Source organism: Cloeon dipterum, chromosome 2 (assembly GCF_949628265.1).
Source record: "Cloeon dipterum chromosome 2, ieCloDipt1.1, whole genome shotgun sequence".
Classification (NCBI taxonomy): Eukaryota; Metazoa; Arthropoda; class Insecta; order Ephemeroptera; family Baetidae; genus Cloeon; species Cloeon dipterum.
Window position 1 is genome coordinate 33,930,880 of NC_088787.1, and position 19,403 is coordinate 33,950,282.

Consider the following 19,403-nt stretch of genomic DNA (forward strand, 5'->3'; position numbering starts at 1 on the left):
TAGTTCGTTAAAATATATTTCCAAGAAAGTACATACCATTATCAGATTTAAGGTGATATTTGACAAACGAATCCCGGAAGAATTTGAGACATTCAGTACAGCATATATTTTTCCTGCTGGCGAAATGACGCCGGGAAGCGTAAGTTCGACGGAAACAGAGCGCAATTTGGAGACCATGAAAAGCCGGTTGAAAGCTTTTGTTTTGTACGCCCGCTGAGGAGACTGTTAACAAGTTTCAGTTTCTATCAAATTAAATTCCTGCAGATGTGAACTGACCGCAAGACTTTTATAGTACAGCGCGTCGAGGGCTTTGATCACAGTGATTTCGGACTCCGCCACGGATTCGGCCACGCCCACAAAGGCTGTAGCTTTGTACTGGATTTTGCCAAAGGTACCTTTGTAACTGGACGGGATCAGTTTTGGCAGTTTGTACGAAATTCTGTAAGCATGTTCTCCAGGTTCTATAATACAACCAGTTGCTAAAAATATAAAATTTAACTTATTAACGACGCTCATGTTCAACACAAGTCAATTACCGCATCGAAATAAACGAATTTCTTCAGAAAAAATAAGTTCACTCTTGCGTAGGTTGTTGCCTTTTGACTGCAGCTTACGTGGCGTGGGACATGTTTTGTCAAGAAAATTGCGTATCGGTTTGGGCTTGGATGATGAGGCATTTCTCAACGCTGACTTGGGAATCGAAATCTTCGCTTTTCCTTTGAAAGCAAGGATGATAGCTACACGTTGAAAAAATAAACAAAAATATAAGCAAGTAGAACACATTGTGAAGATAATTTAAACAAGTTCTGTCATTTAAATTTACAATAATTTATTTCTCATTAATTTTAAGTATTAATGCATGATTTGTCTTGTGCTATAAAATAAGCAACTTGGTGGACATAATTTAATATGACTTTTCTCCACACAAAAAACATTTATTTCTGATCTATAGAGATCTTCAAACTATAAAATTATTATTGATTTACATTTTTATTGTCAGGGTTTAAAAGTCGTTTTAATATAGTTTTAAATGCAAGAATTTAAGCGGTTATATAAAAGGTTTAGACCTACCTTTGATGTTCATAGGAGAACTATTTTGAATGACGAAATGGCCAGTGACATGATCTCCGCTGTAAAAGAAATCCTTGTCGAATGCGAGTCGAAACATATGCATTTTCAACAAATGCAACTGATCCACGAGAAAAAAAGAAGCGGGCCTTCAAGTTGACAAGCAGTGACAGAGTATATGATGCGATTGTTTTCCCCCAATAACTAAAATACATAATTTAAAAACTAATTTTGGTTAAATGAAACAGTCGTCATTTTACATAACTTGTTTTGTCTTTATTAATCTTTGTATAATGATCTTGTCATATAAATTATCAATATTACGTCTTGTTTATTTTATTTGTTGCACGTTGCTCTTCTTCGTCTTCTTTTTAAATATAACAGAGTCGTCTTTTTACAGAATGCTTCAACAATAAATTGCAAAACTGTCGATTCTCTCATTATTTAACAACTGTCGTATCGGCAAATATACCATGAGACGTACGAGTGTGGGTGTTTTGTGTGTCCTTGTGTGAGTGTATGTGAGAGCAGTGTTTTCATTTTCTCTTCTCTGTGTGTCTGTGACCGGGGCTGAGGGGGTGACGGGGGTGGCGAGTGAAGCAACAGAGAGAGAAACTTGTGTGTGTTTGTGTGTGAATTCCGTTTGTCCACTTTGTCAGCGCGATCGGTGAGGTTTTTTCCTTTTTAATAATTATAATTATATAAACCATGCAATTTTCCCGTTTTTCCGTCAAGGGGAGGGTGGGGGTGGGGCCGGCGGGCCCCCGCCCGCGCCCTTTGTCCCCGAGTGGACGCGGCCGGGGCGAAAAACAGCGTGTGTGTGTGGGTGTGTGTTAGTTCACTTTCAATTCCTTCCTGCTTAACTTTTAAATGCACGACATTTAGAGTTGACTTTAATGACGACGATTATACACAGCGAGACAGTTAGTATGCAAATTTAGCGGCGGGCGGCCCCGGCGGCCGGGGCCCGGGGCCCAGCACATCATGGGTTTGAGCGGGGCCCGCGGCGGGCGGGGCAGCCGCCTCGCGTTAGCTGCTCGGTTAATTAATTAAAATAGTACAACAACAACGATTTTTACCTTTTTTAGTAACATTTTGGTGCCGAGACGCGGCCGGCGGAGCCACGGTTTCCTGCAGGGACAACTCATTTCGAAATTAATCTTCTTTCCAACGCTTAAACGTTAAATTTTACTCGGTTAACCAAGAAAGGGGCGTTTGGATTAAAATTTGGTTTCAACTGAATTATTCGTTGTAGCAAAAATTTCCTTTAGATTGGAAGACACTTGAACCTCTGGCAACAATTCACCCGCACAGTGGCTCCGCCGGCGGTCTCTAACCGAGTGATTGGTTTCCATTTTCAGCATCTTTTAAATTACTTTAGTCACACGTATATCGCGCGCGCGTTACATTATTTTACCTTAGGTGTGTTTATGCAAATTCCGTTTAGTTTTTCTCGAGAACGAAAAATATCTCATGAGATGAGCTAGCTAAAAATAAATTTATGATCTCTTCTTATTTGTCGCGACGATGATTGAGGTGCCGTTTTGAGTGGGCCTGGGCTTCAAATTTTCACTCCAGAAATTTCGTTTCCTTTTATCGAATGCAATTTAGAGGCTGCGTGTTTGTCTTTAATTAGTAAAATTACACTTTTAACCGTCGTATCTTGTGTTTTAAGTGTGTGAGATAGGAACGTTTTACACCGTTGATTATGTTGAGTATAACCGCCAAATTAAACCGTGTCTGTGTATGCCAATTGCCGCTGCGAAGGTCTTTCGAACGAGGGCCACCCGAACTGTCAGGCCCTGATCGAGAGACCTTCGAGCGCCAGGATCGAATGAAAACGCGTAAAATATACATTCAGTCGTTTGTACGAAATTCGTCGGAGGAAAGCAAAGGAAGAAGCTTGGTGGTGGGGGGAAAATGCGGGCCCAGGCCCTCGAGAGCCCACGTGGTGAGTCGTAAAACTAAGGAAAGACTGGTGAATGCACTACTTGAGCGTCCGCACTGATTGATTGTAAGCTCACGGGGTCACTCCTCCTCAGGGCCCATCATCATCAGCATCAGCTTCTTCTTGGCAATCTTGGAGTACTGGATGTCGATCGGCCGGGTCGTGTCGTACAGCGACGGCGCCTGCAGGATGATGAGCGCCGTGCCCATCACGCACGCCACTGAGAAAATCCACAGGAACAGCCTGTCCAGCACCATTGCCACGTATTTCCAGTCCTCCTCCACCTGTTCAACACATTCGTACTCAGATTAATGGGCGCCCAGACGAAAAGAAGGGACACTTTATTTTCGTATTTTTATTTGCTTGGCATTTTTGAGCGGAGAAAAATTCTGGCAGCATTCGAAACAAAAAAATTAATACTATATGTTGCTACTGTTTTTCCAGTTTACAACCCTTACTACTTGAGAGCTATTCTGTATTTCTGTATATGGTTTTTAAAAAATGCTGTTCTTCCAGAAATGATAAATATTTTTACTTTGGGTCTAAAAGATTATTATCTAGTGTAATGTTTTAACCATTTAATTTGGAATATTCTAAGGGTTCCTTTGTTGGTACATTTAAAAAGGTAATTTCAATGTGGTGTAAAATTCAAATGCTTTGAAATATGGTAATTTTTATTTTAAACTATTTATTCCACGCTTAATGAAAATCGACAACTAACTTGATTATGGCTCAACAAGTTTATTTATTCCAATTAATTAATTATTGTTTACCTTAGAAAGCTATTGAACTCATGGAAGCATCCAAACCACATATATTTTCTATCATAATCCATTAAATATGTTAAAAATTTGGGCTAAAAAATAAATAATGGGAAACTTTTAATTTTTTCAGATTTGCGACGAAATATTTATTAACTTTCTTTATAATTTAAAAGCAATTGTTAGTAAGCACTATACCAACCATTTTCTCATCCAAGAACCTGCAAATTTTTTAAATATATATCCCAAAGAGAATGACAATTTTTTTTTAAAAAAAAAAGTAGCCAGAACGTTAAGATGTTGGACCGAAAAATTTTGAATATATATAATTCATTAGTTTGAGTATTATAATTCGAATTACATAAATAACATTTTAGGGTAATTTGTCATGGAATTTTGATTGTTTAAGCCGCTTTTAAAAGTAGAATTTTATTCATAACCATCTTACATTCTCAACCCGTTTTAATTATTTTTTTTCGTAAAAATCGCGGAAAAAATATTCAAGAGAATTTATTGAGGGAGGATGAAAATCAATTTCACACTTCTTGAGTGAATAAATATCACTTTCGAAAATTCATCTGCATTGGGGAAACTTTTTCGAGTTCAAAGGCTCTCGACATGAGGCGAAAAGTCACTTCGGATGCGTGTCGCAACAGCTTTGCGTCGCCATTCGCTCCGATCATCTTCATCTGCCACACGCAGAAGGAGGAAAATCATTTTCGAGAGCTCACTCGACGGAAGGCCTCGCTCGCTCGCTCGCTCGCTCTCTCGTTCGTTCAGAGCCGCGCGCGCCGGGTCAATGTTTGTTGGTGTGCCCGCTCCTCTCTTTTTCTCTGTTTGATTAATTGGTTTAGAGAGCCGAGGAAATATTGACACAAAACTTGGCAAGCGTGCCCTTTCTCCGAAAGCAAGCAGGCAATCAATGGGCCGCGCGCAAAAATATCGACTTTGATAAAATGTTTCCTCCGACGACCGTGCTCAATTTGACCTAGACACTCTTTTATTTTTCTTTTGCTGTGATTTTCCGGCTCAATGCTCAGTTTTTGCTGATTGGCTGCAGAGAGGGGAAATGGTGCATGCGAAACTTTTGTCTGCACCAAGCTTTGCGACAAAAATGGGCAATTTCGGTTCAGTAGAAATAGCGATAAAAATACCAGAAATACATTGCAAGAATGAGAAAAACTTAGCTGATAAAATAGTTACTTAGACGATTTAATATTAAAAGAGATGATGATGATGACTCAACGCACTACCACCACTTCTTTAGCCCAATTTTTTTAGTGCTTCTTTAAATTATAATAAATAAAAAATATAATGCTTGTAGAACTATAGTGAAAGACTGAAAGTTATATTTAATTTTTCCCCTTCTAAAAATATCTGATTAAAAAAGCTATTCCTCGACTCAGCAATTTTCCTCTAAAACATTTTTGGCGTTTCAAGAGAAAAATCATATTTGTTTAAAGAGAGAACACCATATAAATCCAATTCCGTAACAAAATGAATAATTTTTCTCTCAACAGACATGGGAGAAGGAGATAAAAGTATATCTAGTTAGTAGTTAATCTTCCTTTCTTGCAACTCCAGTTGTAAGTATTAGTGAACATGGCTTTCTGTGTCACACGATGAAAAGTTCAAGCGGAAATCAATGGTGCAAACCGGCTTTGCAGCATTTAAGTCTTGAAATTAACCTCTTTCAGAGTTGCTTTTGATATATATGCGATTTTATTTGTGCACGTATAGCGTTTGTGGTGTGGTGTGGTGCATTCAGATATCATTAGCAGCCGCGAAAGTTTTTCCACTTTGCAGCTTTGTAGCAGATCTTTGCAAAACTTTTAATGACGTGTTTTCGAAGGCTGCGAGGCGGAAACTCGCGCGCAAGGAACATGTGCACCCGCGACCCCGATGCAGAGAGGAAAACTAATAGCGAAATAAAGCGCCACGTGTGTGCACCCAGCGCACAGAGTGGTCGGAATGCCTACTCCTTTGCTTTGGTGGCAATTAGAGCGCAATGATGGCAAACCAACGTCCGCAAACGAGCCGATCCGACAAGTGAATAATTCAAGGCGACACATACATATTATTTCTCCGAGTCAAATTAACTGGCCGCCTCAGTCAGACAGTATAGTGGATAGAGCGGCGGTCGCTGAATACAGCTCAGCCGATTCGTCTCTCTGTCCGTTTAATGCCTTTTGTGCTGGTCTATTTGCACACATATAAGAGAGAAGACGCGACGGTTGTGCTGCAGAATCCACTCACGCGACCGACGAGAGAGAGAGAGAGAGACCCAGAGGCGATTGTGCAACCAGCGTGTCGCGGTTGTGCAACACAAACCCCACGACGTTCCAGCGCTAAAAGTCGCCCTCAATGCCCAACACCAGACATCTAAGGAATGCAAATTTTTGCGCAATAAGATGGAAATAAACTGGAGATTTCAAACCACATGGAAAATCAGAGATACATCTGCTGTAAGTATTATTAATTTTGGTAGTTTTGCTTTCGATCCCAGTTAGATTTTAAAAAAAAAGTTTTTGTTCTTTCCCGGTCAGAGAGTCAAGACGGCGGCAACCAAAGATCCAATTTAGAGTTAATGTTACAATCAATATACCAAAAGCAGCAATGCTTGCGAGAATCATGAATCAGAATTGTTTGACACCAGAAAAATTAAAAAAGTACTTAAGTTCTTTTTTATTTTTAATGAAAATATCTCAGCCAGCCACGCCAGAGGTCTGTTAAAAATCTAAAAATGCGGAAAAGATATTTCTTCGTGCCATTTAGCAGTGTCAAAATTAACTTTTAAAATGTCCTTAGCCGTAACAATTGCCGCCGCCGGGCAAACATTCAGCTCAAGCCTTAAAATTACGCAGCTTAGACCTCTAAAAATATATAAAATATTGTCGATTTACGGGATTTATTTTAATGGAATTGAAAACTGATGAAAAATGACAAAAGTGGCTGCAAGTTTTGAGTGCTTTGCAAATGGTGCTAGCCAAAATATTCTTTTCTTCTGATAAAAACTGGTAAATTTATGTGATACAGCGTTTTTTCTTATTCAAATCTCCTATTCAACTAATAGAATTTTCCAAGGTTTTTTTTCTGAATTGTAATGGCTGCAGGTGGCTGAGGGCTCTAATCCAGCTTTAGAGTACCACTCTTCTGGCACACTTTTCCCCTTTCCCGGCGCTAAACCTGCCGTGTAAGCATAGCGCACGAGCGAAACTAAACGAGCGCGTTAATTGTGGTCGGCTGCTGCATAATTGTCACGCTCGTCCACGTGCAAATCGTCCTGGTGTGCTTGCGTCAACCCGTCTTTACTGCTCAGCCCGTCGATTGAATGTGCTAAACAGGGCATGAGTTACTCCGATTCGCGGAACTGGCAGGAAAGTAATTAATGTGCGCTGTCACGCTGCTTTTAATTAAAATGAGAGCTCCACAAGTGCAGTCTGAATCTGAAACTGCGAAATAAATTGTGGTTGGAATTGTATGAAATGTATATTCCATTTCATAAAGGTGGTTAAACTGCATTTTTATTTCTTCCTCACTGCGCGGTGGATAAAATCAAAAAGTGAAAAACCAAACCGTATCTTTTCGTGCAGAAGATTTGGAGAGCAACGGCAAACAAGCCTTCCATCATTTCGTCGCCGCTGGGCTGAAAGGCTACACTAATGAAGGGCCCGAGCCGAGAGGAAATAAATCCGTGGTCGCCGACCGATAATGCAGGCCGAAATGGAAGTCTGTCATCCCAATTTGCGCTTTCCCCTGGTGCCAAAGCCAAGGAGGCAGCCTGCTGCCGGCCGAGCGATAATTGAAACGCGATAGTTCGCAGCAGCCGTTCTCGTCCGGGAGCTCCGCTGATGGAGAAAGAGCGCTCGGTGTCTCTGTTTGCAAAAGCAAACACCGCACGATCAGCTAGGCAGAAGCGGCAGCAGCAGCCACTTGCAAACTTCCGCCGGCGAAATCAAGCCATTTGTCCTCAGCTCTCTGTATGCTGTTATGTAAACAGACACGAGGACTCGTGCAAGTGTGACAGATTAATTAGCGTTTTTTCTGGGACACTTTCAAGAAGGGGCAATGAGATTGGCATTCTCTGTTGATATTATGTTATCTTTCAATTATTTTTAAAATTGAAATATATGTCAAATGAAGTATAAAACTGAATTAAATGTGACTGATGAAACGCATTGGGGAAAAACTGATTTGAAAATTGTATTTTCAATACAACAGTGATTGTTGTTTAACTTATTTTTTTTAATTTTATTAAAAATTAAGCAACCACGAAAAACTATTCCCCAATCCTTGAACTTTCTTTTAGAAATGGAGCAAGGGCAGTTTTTGAAAATTTCCCTATCAACAAGATAAGGATGGAAACTTCTAACAAAAAAGCCATTTTCCTTTTCTTTCATAGTAAAAAAGCCAAAAATCTTGCTGCCTTCGAGAAGACAATAGTGCATTTCGCAATGTCACCTGCCAACAGCGAGATCAGTTGTAAGATGGACTGCTGTTTTTCACGCCCCTGTCTGAAAATAGCACAACTGCTGGAAGCGGAGTCAGTGCTCTCTCGCGCGCGTCGTTTGCAGAATAAATAGAGCGACAGCAGATAAAATGGACACGGTATCCTCGGGGGCTGGAGTGATTTTTCACCATTAGTCTGGGGCGTGTGTGTATACTCCGTGCTCTCCTTTTTCGTCGTCAGCGAGAGGGTCGGACGAACGGACGGGGAACAGGAAAGCAAAGGAAAAATTGATGTCGCGCGCATTATTTTTCACGCAGCCTCCTGCTGGCATCTGGCTCCAGCGTCCGACGGCATTTTGTATCTTGTTGTCTCCACGACTTCCTGTCCCTTTTATAAAACATTCTCTGCGTTCTGAATATTCAATGAAGGGCCGCTGACCAAGCACGAATAATACTAAAGGGGGGAGCTGCGATTTTTTGTTCCACGGCCGCCTTTTTGGCACTCTGCGTAATTTGTGAGTTGTATCTGAAGGGGACAGGACATTCATCTTTGTTGCTGACAGTTTTTATTTCAAAGAGAACACCAGCAACACTCCAATATTCAAATGTATTCCATTTTATAAAATTGCTTTCTGAATGAAAAATGGTTGGTTGCACAGAATACAATTCTGAAAATAAAGCGCCACGTGGACACACAAAAAAACATTTGAAAAGCAAATTAGTAAAATTGTTGATAGGACGACAACCAGAGAAAAATTTAGTATCAAGCAGATTTCAACTATAATAGCTTACAGATTGGTGAAATCATTTTTAAATTTTATTTTTCCCTCTAATTACCATACAAGGAAAAAGCAGAAAAATTCCAAATTATCGAACGTGTGTGTCAAACATTTTTGCTTTCTCCTCCTTCCGTTTAACTCTTCAACAAGAAGATATAAAAACGTCACCGTGACGTGTTTCCAATTGAAAGATGTTTGCTGCATATTATGTACTCACGTTTTCGAACTTGTCCTTGTTCTTGACGTGTTGAGCAATGAAGCGGGCGTCCGTGATGGCCTTCTCGATCTCGTGCGCGAGGCAGCCTTCGATCGAGGGGCTGAGGTCGTCCCGACAGACGTCGTCCTCGTTGGGCGACGCCGGCAGCATCAGCGGCGACGGCAGCGGCGGCAGGCCGGCTGCCTCGAACGGCACCCCCTCGTACCGGAGGCCGCCCGCGATGTCGTACTCCGCCGGGCTATACCGCTGCTTCTGGAACTCAAACTTGGAGTCATCCAGACACGTGTTTTCAGAGGCGGGCGTCGACGCCGTCACCACCGCCTCCGCCTCGTCGTCCTGCTGCGGACGCTCGATGAACAGCACCTGCACCAGCATTTATAGAAAACAACTTAAATAATATTTTACTATAAATTCTTGATCGATTTCTTAGATATTCAAAATCTCCGTTATAATATTATTGGGTCAAATTGTTTCAAGGGGATGCCACGCAAATATGGCTGCTAAAAGAGCGAGCGGCGAATTCAAAATCAAATATTTTTCGCGGAAAATATAGAAATTCCTTCGAAACCTTTCGAAATAGACAATAAGATCGTTTTTTCTCTAAGATTCATCTATGTTGGGTTAGTTTATTACATTCCTATCCTTTTCTGTCACTCAAAGTATGAACTTGAAGAGGTACAGTATGAATCGTCGAGGGCTTTCCTTTACAAAATAAAAAGTTATGGTAAAAAGACTCTATATCTCTACGTCAATGGCCTGCTTTTTTGCGTTAACTAGCGAAAGGGCGTCGATCATCTTGTCCTCCTCCCTTGCAGGCTCTAACTTTCATCTCGAGGCGTCGCTAAATAACACTTAAACGCATCCCCTCTGGCGCCTGCTGTTTGTACAACCCTGCAGGATGATTTTGCGGAAGACGGCAGGGAAAAAACAGTCGTTTCAGTAATGGATTCGACAAACACACGCAGCGGCCCCCGGGGAGCGACTCTCGGTCTAATCTCGGAGATTAGTGTCTGCTCCGTGGGCGAGGAGAATACCTGCTCCTTGTTCTTAACTCTCGCTGCTCTGTCAGCCAGACGAACTATAGCGAGTGCGTCTCTCGGGAGCGCAAGTTTCCCAATTACTTTGCATGCCGGCCAGACATAATGCAAAAACTAGCTGCGGCCTCCCCACGGACACCTATATATATACGGATTCGCTCGCTCGCTTGGGCTGCCTGATAATGAAATGGCCCCTTTTGCTTCCTTCGCCCCCAAGTAACTACGTGTTGAATTGCAGAGACAATAATTTTTAGGGGAGTGGAGAGAGGTCTTCTTTTCTCACCTTTGGTAGCGTCTTAATAAAGAGTCGGTACACCCAGGGCGCCATCTTGTGCGTCACTGGCGACCGGAAATTAACGTTGAGCACCGCGATGGTGACCACGACGGAGAGCGTGACCAGCACCATGGTGAAGAGCAGGTACTTGCCCAAGAGGGGCACTGTGAGCGAGGTCGGCGGAATAATTTCGGCCAGCAGCAGGAAGAACACGGTCAGAGACAGGAGAATCGAGATACACAACGACACCTATACCGATCAAAAAATCAGACAAAATGGTCAATTTGTAATTTTTGACATTCCTTCCACCAAAATAATATTTTTTGTCGATTTGTACCTTTTCTCCTGAATCTGAGGGTAGGTAGAAGACGAGCACCGAGAGGAACGAGATGCCCACACAAGGTATAATTAGGTTGACCGTGTAGAAAAGGGTCTTTCTCCTGAGAGTGATGTTGAAGATGATGTCGGGGTAAGGCTCCTCGCAACAGCTGTAAAACTTCTCGTTGCGCACTGCAGGCACCCGCATGATGTCCCACTCGACGCTCAGGTAGTAGTCCTGAAGGTCGATGCCCATGTCTATCGTATCCGACCCTGGCGTTTGCGCCATGTGCCGCAAGTCCACCTAAAATGAGCGCCAAAAATTTTAAATTGTTAAGAACAAAAGAAACGTCTTGAAATTGTTTCCTGATTGTTACAAGTTTCGAGAGAAGAAAACTAACAAGCTTCATCAATTACACCGCAACTCCGGACGAGACAAAGCGGAAGAGCCAATGCTATTTAATGTAAGCTTTTAAATTACGAAACGGAAACGAGGCACGCAAATACTTTAAGGAGATGAAGCTTTAAAAGGGCAAATTAATTTTCTTATCGCAGACACTAGAGCGGAATAACAGCAATAATTAAATTCGTTACGTGCCCGCGTTGGTTGGAATAAGACAATTACGCGTACATTTTTAAGCGCAGCGTGGCACGTGACTTTGACAAATCCGAGTCAGACAGACGGTGTGTGTGCCGTTTAATTACTACGAGAGAGAGAGAGAGAGAGAGAGAGAGAGAGAGAGAGAGCGTCTCTGCCGCGCGCGCGTGATTAATTAGCCAACTCTTCGCCTGCATTTGTTATTAATGGCAGCGTTAATGATTAATGACGCGCCTGTTGTCGCCGCTTGCTGCAATTACGGAATTACGCTCGCCGGCTCTCCTCTCGGTGGAGCTGGGATTTCCAGTCCGCAATTTGAGTGTGTTTTGTATTCACGACATATGCCACCAGCCGAGCTTCAAATGAGAAATGCAAATTGCGATTAAAATCTATGTCAGCATAGTTAGTGAAGGGACGTGCTGGTTTAATTGAAGAGCAAAAGGCTACGCGAAAATTGTCATGAATTTTTAGATTAAATAGAAAATTTATGGGGCGAGTTGCGACAAGGACCTTGGAAATAAAGATAAATAAATAAAGGCTACGCTGCTTAAACAATTTGATGCTGATAATTTTTTTTCTTTTCACAAAATGAATAAAAAATCATTCTAAACCAAAAATATACAACTCACTTTTAAACCAATTTTTTATCATTTTTTATTACAAGACAATAATTAATTATATTTTATTTTTCGCTACGAAACAAGAACAAAATTCAAAATTTTGTGTGTCTGAAAATCTCGACCCTTTAGAGTCTGTCGGGCCGTTCACTCACGCGCTACGCGGCCAAACGGACCATTAAATATTTCACCGCGCTCTCATCTGTTCAACCGCGTGGTCAGCATACGCTCGCGGCGCACTCTACTGTACTCTGTGTATTTTTTTCGTGTTTTGTTCTTTCCGCTCCGCTTGGCCGTCCCCGCACAGTACACTCTCATTCTGCCTTCGTTTCGTGTGACATATTATGCTGCTGTGAATTCGAGCATCAAGGTTTTTACAGTTCCCCTTTTGCTTGGGGGTATAACAAGGGAGCTTTTAATTATATTTGAGCTGTTTTTCTAAATACCCCATAATATTAAATACGCGTCTATTTTAATTTATTTGTAATGTTAGGTATATAGATTCAATTTTGATTTATATAAACTTGTCATTTGTTATATTTCTGATGTCACAAAAAGATTATTTTACAGTTTTTCTATTTCGAAATTCAGCTTGTCAATTTTATGTAAAAAAAAACTGCGTAAATTATTACATTACTAGTCAAGTTCTGATTGTGAGTAACAAAAATTAAATTAACAATTTAATATTTCCTCACGGTAATATAGAATCCTAATTATTAAAGAAATGAGTGAATAAATTTTAGCTCACCAGGTATCCGTCGTACGTCCATGAGCCGAACTTCATGAAGCAGGTCTGTTCGTCGAACGGGAAGTACTCGACGTCGATCTCGCAGAAAGACTTGTAAATGGCCGGAGGTTTCCACGTGACTTTGCCCGTGTGGTTGAGGATGGCTTTGGTCATGATGGTCACCTCGTAGTTGCCGTCGGCGCTGCGGAAAAACGAATCCAATACCGTTTTACCATGTGAATGATGGGCGTGTGACTAGATTCGAGTGCATTTATTAGCCAGCAACCCGTGTATTTGCCCGCGGAGAGATAGAGGGAGGGTCGAGGGTGTGCGGGATGGACGGGCATGTAAGCGCGCCGGGGGATGCGTATTGAAAAGTGACAGATTGATGATGAGCGCGGACGATTCTGGTGATGGAGGTTTCATGTTTCGCACCGCATGAATATGGAAGAGTCGGCAAAATGCGACAGCGAGGGAAATTTAATTGCGAGGATCGATTTCAATTGTCAGCTTTCAAACCGCATTTTTGCTATATTGACAATGAGCCCGAAGAGCTACAGCTGAATTCAATTATCAACAAGCCAATTTGGTATTCATGTTCAAAGCTGTCCATAAACAGGATTGTGTGAAACCCCTTTTTTATTTTATTATTTTTTTTAGAAATAAAAATCCAAAATATTGACTTTAGAGCTGGATGCATGGATGGTGATAAGCATGTTAAATAGAAATTTTGGAAAATATTGATGATCAGTGGAGTGCCATTTTTTCTAGAACCTCTGCTAACAATCAGCACATTCCGTGAATCCCAATAATACCGCCGAGCGGATAACATGGGGCCTGAAGTGGCTGCAGATAGGAGCTTGGGCCCATTGGGGCCATCTTTCCGCCTGCTCGCACCGAGGTATTTTTATTGAAACGCCAGGCATTTGTCCCTAAAGCCGCTGGAAAAGTGCGAAAACCAGCAAGTGGCGAGTCGTTGCGCTTTCCAGCCCGTTGAGCTATATGAGAATTTAGAGTCGCTTAATTAACCACCTTTTTCCATCTCTGCCATTTATGATAAATCCCAGAAATGTTTTAATATACCTCCCATTTCCATGACACTGCTAGTAATATCTCAACATCAAAACTATTTTCAATTTAAAATTTTCAATGAATATGGAGTTTTATTCGCTCCATATTCCTGATTTTTTTTCAGTTCACGCACCCATTCACTTAATTTATAATTTTACATTCAACACTCTAGATAGGAAAAGGTATGGCATCGACGAAATGAAATAAAATTAATTTGCACTACAAAAGACATTTTTATCTTGAAAAAAATCTTCTTTGATTGCTTTCAAACCAATTTTAGTTTCAAACGCATTAAAATACATGCTACAGTAGCAGATTCTGCACGATTAAATCTAGAAATAGACAAGGAAACGTTCTAAACTATCTAATCATCTGTTTGTCGATTTGATTTTTTTTTAATTTTAGTTAAAATCGAAAGACAATAATTATTAGCATTTGTCCTCTTAGAAACCTCCAAGCGTTCGATTAAAACTGGATCACGCGTGGAACGGGAGGAGTTTGGGGAGAGGGCCGAATTTTATCATCGTTTGAGCAGCGTTTGCGTCGACGGTGTGTGCGTCTCGGGTGGCCATAACGGGGATTACCGGTCAGGCGCCGGGAAAAGGCTGGGTTGGTGCGCGCGGGGATTTCGGGTAGGTGGGCCGAGGCGAGCCGGGGTGGCAGTCGATATACTCACTTGTTGTAGAGCACGATGTCGGGCAGCCAGATGTGCTCCGAGGGCACGTGCAGCGTCTCCACTCCTCCGTAGTCCTCGGGGTTCCACTTGAGCTTGTAGTCGTGCCACTCCTGCCAGAGATACACACACACACACACACGCCACGATGGTTCAATCCCAATCTGACACGCTGCCACTTTATTAGTTAGCTTACCTGCTCTACCCACACGTTCGTAGTCATAATTTGGTTCTTCAGATTCTGGAACACACACAAAAGGATTGTTTTTAATACTCTGTAGGGTATTCTTCTTTTTATTGGTAAAAAGATTTGCACGGATTAAATTTGAATTTAGTCCAAACAGTGAAACATCATTATCAATCCCTAATAAATCGGTTAAAACTTTCACTTTCATTTTTCAAATCAGGACCAAGAAATAATTATTTTTTTTTAGCCAAATATCTCGGTAAATTAAAGGGCTTTTGCCCGTGGTTTTTGCTTAATTTTGATACCCCTCTTCGCGATCTACGCAATTGTGTGCGATTTTAATCAGATAAATTTTCCTTTTTGGGGAAATTAATAATTATTTTCATTATTTCTCCAATTGATTAGCATGAAAACATTCAAACCGATTTTCAGCTCTATTCCATTCAAAGACATTATATTACATAGACATAAGGGTAATAATAATTTATGAAAATTTTGAATACCCGCTTCAATCCTTGAATTATTTGCTTTTTTAAGTGGGATTTTTATGTTAGATAATAAGATGATAAAGATATAATGTTCCAATAGTACCCTTTCGTGTGGGACGTTGTGGAATTATGCCTAGGATCGATTTGAAATGATGAAAAACATATTATAACAAAATATGGAGAAGACCCTCCTTGCACAAACTGTAAAATTTCACATCCTGGCTGTAAGAGTAAAAAATGAAAAATTTCCACCGCCATGATTAAGGGCTTGTTTCATCAATTATTTTAAAATAATGAAATTTTATTGAACAACGAGGACAACAAAATAAATTTCTGAAAATTCTGGATATTTTTTATAAACATTTTCCTTACTATATTTTGGAAAATATTTCTTTAATAAAAATAAACTTTAGCTTCCAGATCTGACAATTGACGATCTCTCCATTTCTGTGAATAATAAAATAGAGTTTATTTTTTATGTGAGCCAGACAAAAGGCAGTTTTTAATAAATCTTCCGACCCTATTTTGCAATTCAAATTTTTTTAGTGTTGAGTTTTCATTGAAAAATATCATGATGTCAAGTTTTCATATTATAGTCTGTTATAAAACATCATCTGCCGCGTCTGAAGCGTCTCTTTCAAGATTAAAATATTTCCTGCGTGGCGCGAGAAAGTTTGGCGCGCGGTGTGGGCGAGCAAAAAGTCGGCATATAATTAGCAAAGTTTGGAGTGCGATGCAGCTGCGGTCGACGCCGCGACGGACGGATAGTGGTTGGGAATTTCGGCCGGGCGAGGGGGCGTGCCGGGCGGCGGCGGCGGCAGGGATGCAAGTGAGGGTGCCAAAAAGTGCGCTATCGATCGGCAGGCTAATCCTGCCAGATTGCCCATCCGCCTCGCCTGCTGCCGCTGGCTCGCCTGTGTCAGCCGGCCGCCCCGAATGCATCAAACTTTGCCTGCACGGCCCCCGCACCGGACGCGGCAATGAACTTTTTCTATCTGCGCTTCCTCTGTGTTCCCTTTTTTCTCGGCTTGAAAAGAGCTTGTTTCACATTTCGCACGCACGACTGGAGCAGGGCGGCAAATTGGAAATGGGCTCCTGTGTGCAACATGAACCCTGCTCGTTTGCCATTCTGTCAGGAGAGAAAAAAATGTTCAATATTCTCTGTGATGATTCGACAGGATGTCAAAAGCGGTGAGCTTACAAAAAAGAATGATGTTTCCCTCTGGCATTTCTGGGTTAAATTTAATAGCTTTTTTAGTTAGTTTCTTCCGATAATTTGGGATTTTTTGTGAAAATTTTAAAATCTATCTAGAGAGAATGTTCTAAACATTAAGCCCTTGATAGTGCGGGCTGTATGCAAATTGCAGCGGTAATGAGTGGGGGTTAAGTTTAGATTTTTTGGTTGCTTTCTCACTGAAGCTTTAATAGTTGTAATATTGCTGTAAAATTTTCAGAGGATGTGTATATGGGGGAATTTCAATTAAAACACCAAACTAACCCCTACTCACGCTCTACGATTTTTCCATCCCCTTAAATGCGAACTTCTAATGATTTACTTGATTGGGAAACATAAAATTAGTTCAATAAGTTGATATCAACTCTCAGTTTGATTTTCATTACGTGTTATTATTATCCCGGCCACAACAACCCCTACGCAACCACCAAACACAAGCGAATACTAAACCAGGTAGGTGTATTCAACTTGCTCGCGTCGATTTTTGTTTATTTGGTTTGTTATAAACTCAAAATCTTTAAGATCCCCCACTAAATTAACACCCCCTCATTCCCTTAAACTCCTGGCTCCACTCTCCTAATTGCACGACATCATTTTTTTTTAATTTTCCGTGGAAAGAGAATTTTAACTTGCTCATTCAATGAACCTAAACTGAACGCACCAAACAATCAATATACCAGGCTGATCTTCCCTTAAATTAACCCTCAACAGCACCTACAAATGCTTTAAATGCTGTGTCTTCCCTCCTCTCATAGCAAACGTAATGTTCGATCTCATTCACGATGCGTGCTCACGTTATTGACAATTTTACCTGTTCACCCCTCAATTTTAACGGGGATTGGAAAAGGGGTGAAAGGGATAAATGAGGTTGATGGGTATTATTGTATTTATTTTAACATAATTAAAAATTACTTCTGAAAAAAATTAGTCAAGGACACTTTTTTGTTGGCTGTGCGAATAATGATTTTAAGTATGAAGGGGTGCAAGGGGTTGTTTTTGGGGTCGCTTAGGTGAGTTTGATGTCAAAGAATGATCAGCACTCATTGTTTTGCACAGAGTAAGCATATTTTTTTAAATTTCTAATCATTGCATTAATGGTGGAGATTATATTGAGTTGAGGCAATTAATAAAACCAAGTTGATTTAAAACAGTTACAATATTGTCGATACATATTTCAGATATACCTATTTATTACTAAATTTTAAAACAGCTTAACCTCAAAACCGAATATCACGCCTCAAGGCGAGGCACGGGAAACCGGCTAGATAATATAACATGTTTTACTTTGTAAGCAGTAGCATTCTTAACAGATATAACGGATAAATTTTGAGTCAGTTAAACTCTTTTATTTTTACTCGTGCTAAAATTCCCCTACCTCCATGGGCGTGAGGCGTTTGAGGGTCACCTGGTCCCCGAAATCTTTATAAAGCAAAACGGCGACGCTTTACCAACAAAGTGATATTAGAGTCGTCGAGATGAAGTTCGCTCTCATTTTTGGGTTTATTTTCATCACTGGTGAGTTATTTTTATTCCCACAACTTTTTAAAACGGAATACGGTATTTCTTACAATCATGAATGCACTATTTTAAACGAAAATTTTATTTGATTTCAGCTGTTAGCGTCCAAAACACAAAGGCGCAGAGTAATGTGCAAAACTGGCCATACCAATATCAGCAATCAGCATATCCTGCAAATCACGCTGGACGAGTCAGTTCTTACAGTGCAATAGATGCACCTACTCGCTCACCATGTGAACCGTCCTTCAGATCCATCCTAGGTATCTGCAGACGCACATATAATAATTGAAAATGAACTCAACTCCTGAGATTCGGCAATTGATTGAAAGTCTGTCAAATAATAAAAATAAAATTTAAAAAGTCATCTATTAAACGGATTTCATTTTACCAGAAAATTAATACCTTTTAATGAAGGCACAAAAAGTGCGATACTTTGGAAAGATATTTAGGTTGGTAGGCTTTAAAGACGCATTAATGCTATAAATCGATAAATAAATATTTAAACTAACTAATAAATCAAAATTGCTATTTTTGTCCCTTGCGTTTTGAAACACACAAGAGAGAATCTCCGAACACAATCGCCTTGAAGACATTGAACTCGAGATGTTTATTATGATATCCAAAAGCGTTAACCGGTTTTAGTGGGTTTTTGGTGCATGTATGTTATGATTCGCAGAGTGGACGAGCAGAAATTGGTTAGTAACAGAATAAATGTTGGCCAGCACCAAAGGTCACTTCCACTTCTCGTTGCTCCTCATTTCCTTTTGTTTAACGAATGTTAAGATAAAAATCAATTAATTAAATGATCCAGAGTCACGAATGATTGAAGTAATAAGAAAATTAATTTTCTAATTGGGCCCAATTCGCAACATGTTTAAACCTTGATTTTTTGGAGAGAAAATTTAAATTTTAAAAAATCTAAGGATAGTGAAAGTGCAGTAAAACAAAAAAATCTTTAAGGTGAATTTCACGAACTTTAAATTTACATAAACTACATACTGCTATTTTTGTCAAAAAGTACTTCAAATAATTAACTTTTATACCCCAGTTTGTCTTCACAATTATATTGTTCTGTATTGTAATCTATAAATAATTTAATAAAAAAAACCTCCGTAGCAGTACAAATAGTTTCCTATCCATCTGCATTCCTTTTTTTGCAGCTGAGTGTGTCACCATGTCTCACACTAACACCGCAAACGCGAAACAATTGCACGCGCGCGCGCGGACACACGCTCTCCAGGACAACGTGTTTACTTTTAGTGGCGCCCAGGGGCAGCTGGATTAGACTCTCTCTCGCTCGCTTTTTGCCGCTCGGCCGACGGATATAGTGCATTTGCAGTGCGGCCGGCGCAAAACCGACGGACGCGAGCTCTCGGCGGTGGCGGCAAGTGCGGTTTGATTCCATTCCAGATGCAAATTAATGAAAATCAGAGGTGCCT

At 40.6% G+C, this 19,403-nt stretch overlaps 1 protein-coding gene and 1 long non-coding RNA gene across 3 annotated transcripts in view; one reads left to right on the forward strand and one right to left on the reverse strand.

Annotated features, from left to right (window-relative positions):
- Positions 1-1,321: 1,321 nt before the first annotated feature.
- Positions 1,322-19,403, reverse strand: part of nAChRalpha1 (nicotinic acetylcholine receptor alpha1) — a 55,730-nt gene continuing 37,648 nt past the window's right edge. For both annotated transcript variants that reach the window (XM_065477689.1, XM_065477688.1), the window contains exons 3-9: positions 14,734-14,778; positions 14,541-14,650; positions 12,815-12,995; positions 10,871-11,155; positions 10,543-10,782; positions 9,223-9,585; positions 1,322-3,300 (exon numbers count right to left, since the gene is read on the reverse strand). In XM_065477689.1, coding sequence (XP_065333761.1) covers positions 3,097-3,300; positions 9,223-9,585; positions 10,543-10,782; positions 10,871-11,155; positions 12,815-12,995; positions 14,541-14,650; positions 14,734-14,778 — 1,428 coding nt within the window. In that variant the 3' untranslated portion in view covers positions 1,322-3,096. The remainder of the gene's footprint in view (positions 3,301-9,222; positions 9,586-10,542; positions 10,783-10,870; positions 11,156-12,814; positions 12,996-14,540; positions 14,651-14,733; positions 14,779-19,403) is intronic.
- Positions 17,839-18,328, forward strand: LOC135935411 (uncharacterized). The gene is made up of 2 exons (XR_010574215.1): positions 17,839-17,961; positions 18,060-18,328. It is a non-coding gene; the product is annotated as an uncharacterized LOC135935411 (long non-coding RNA).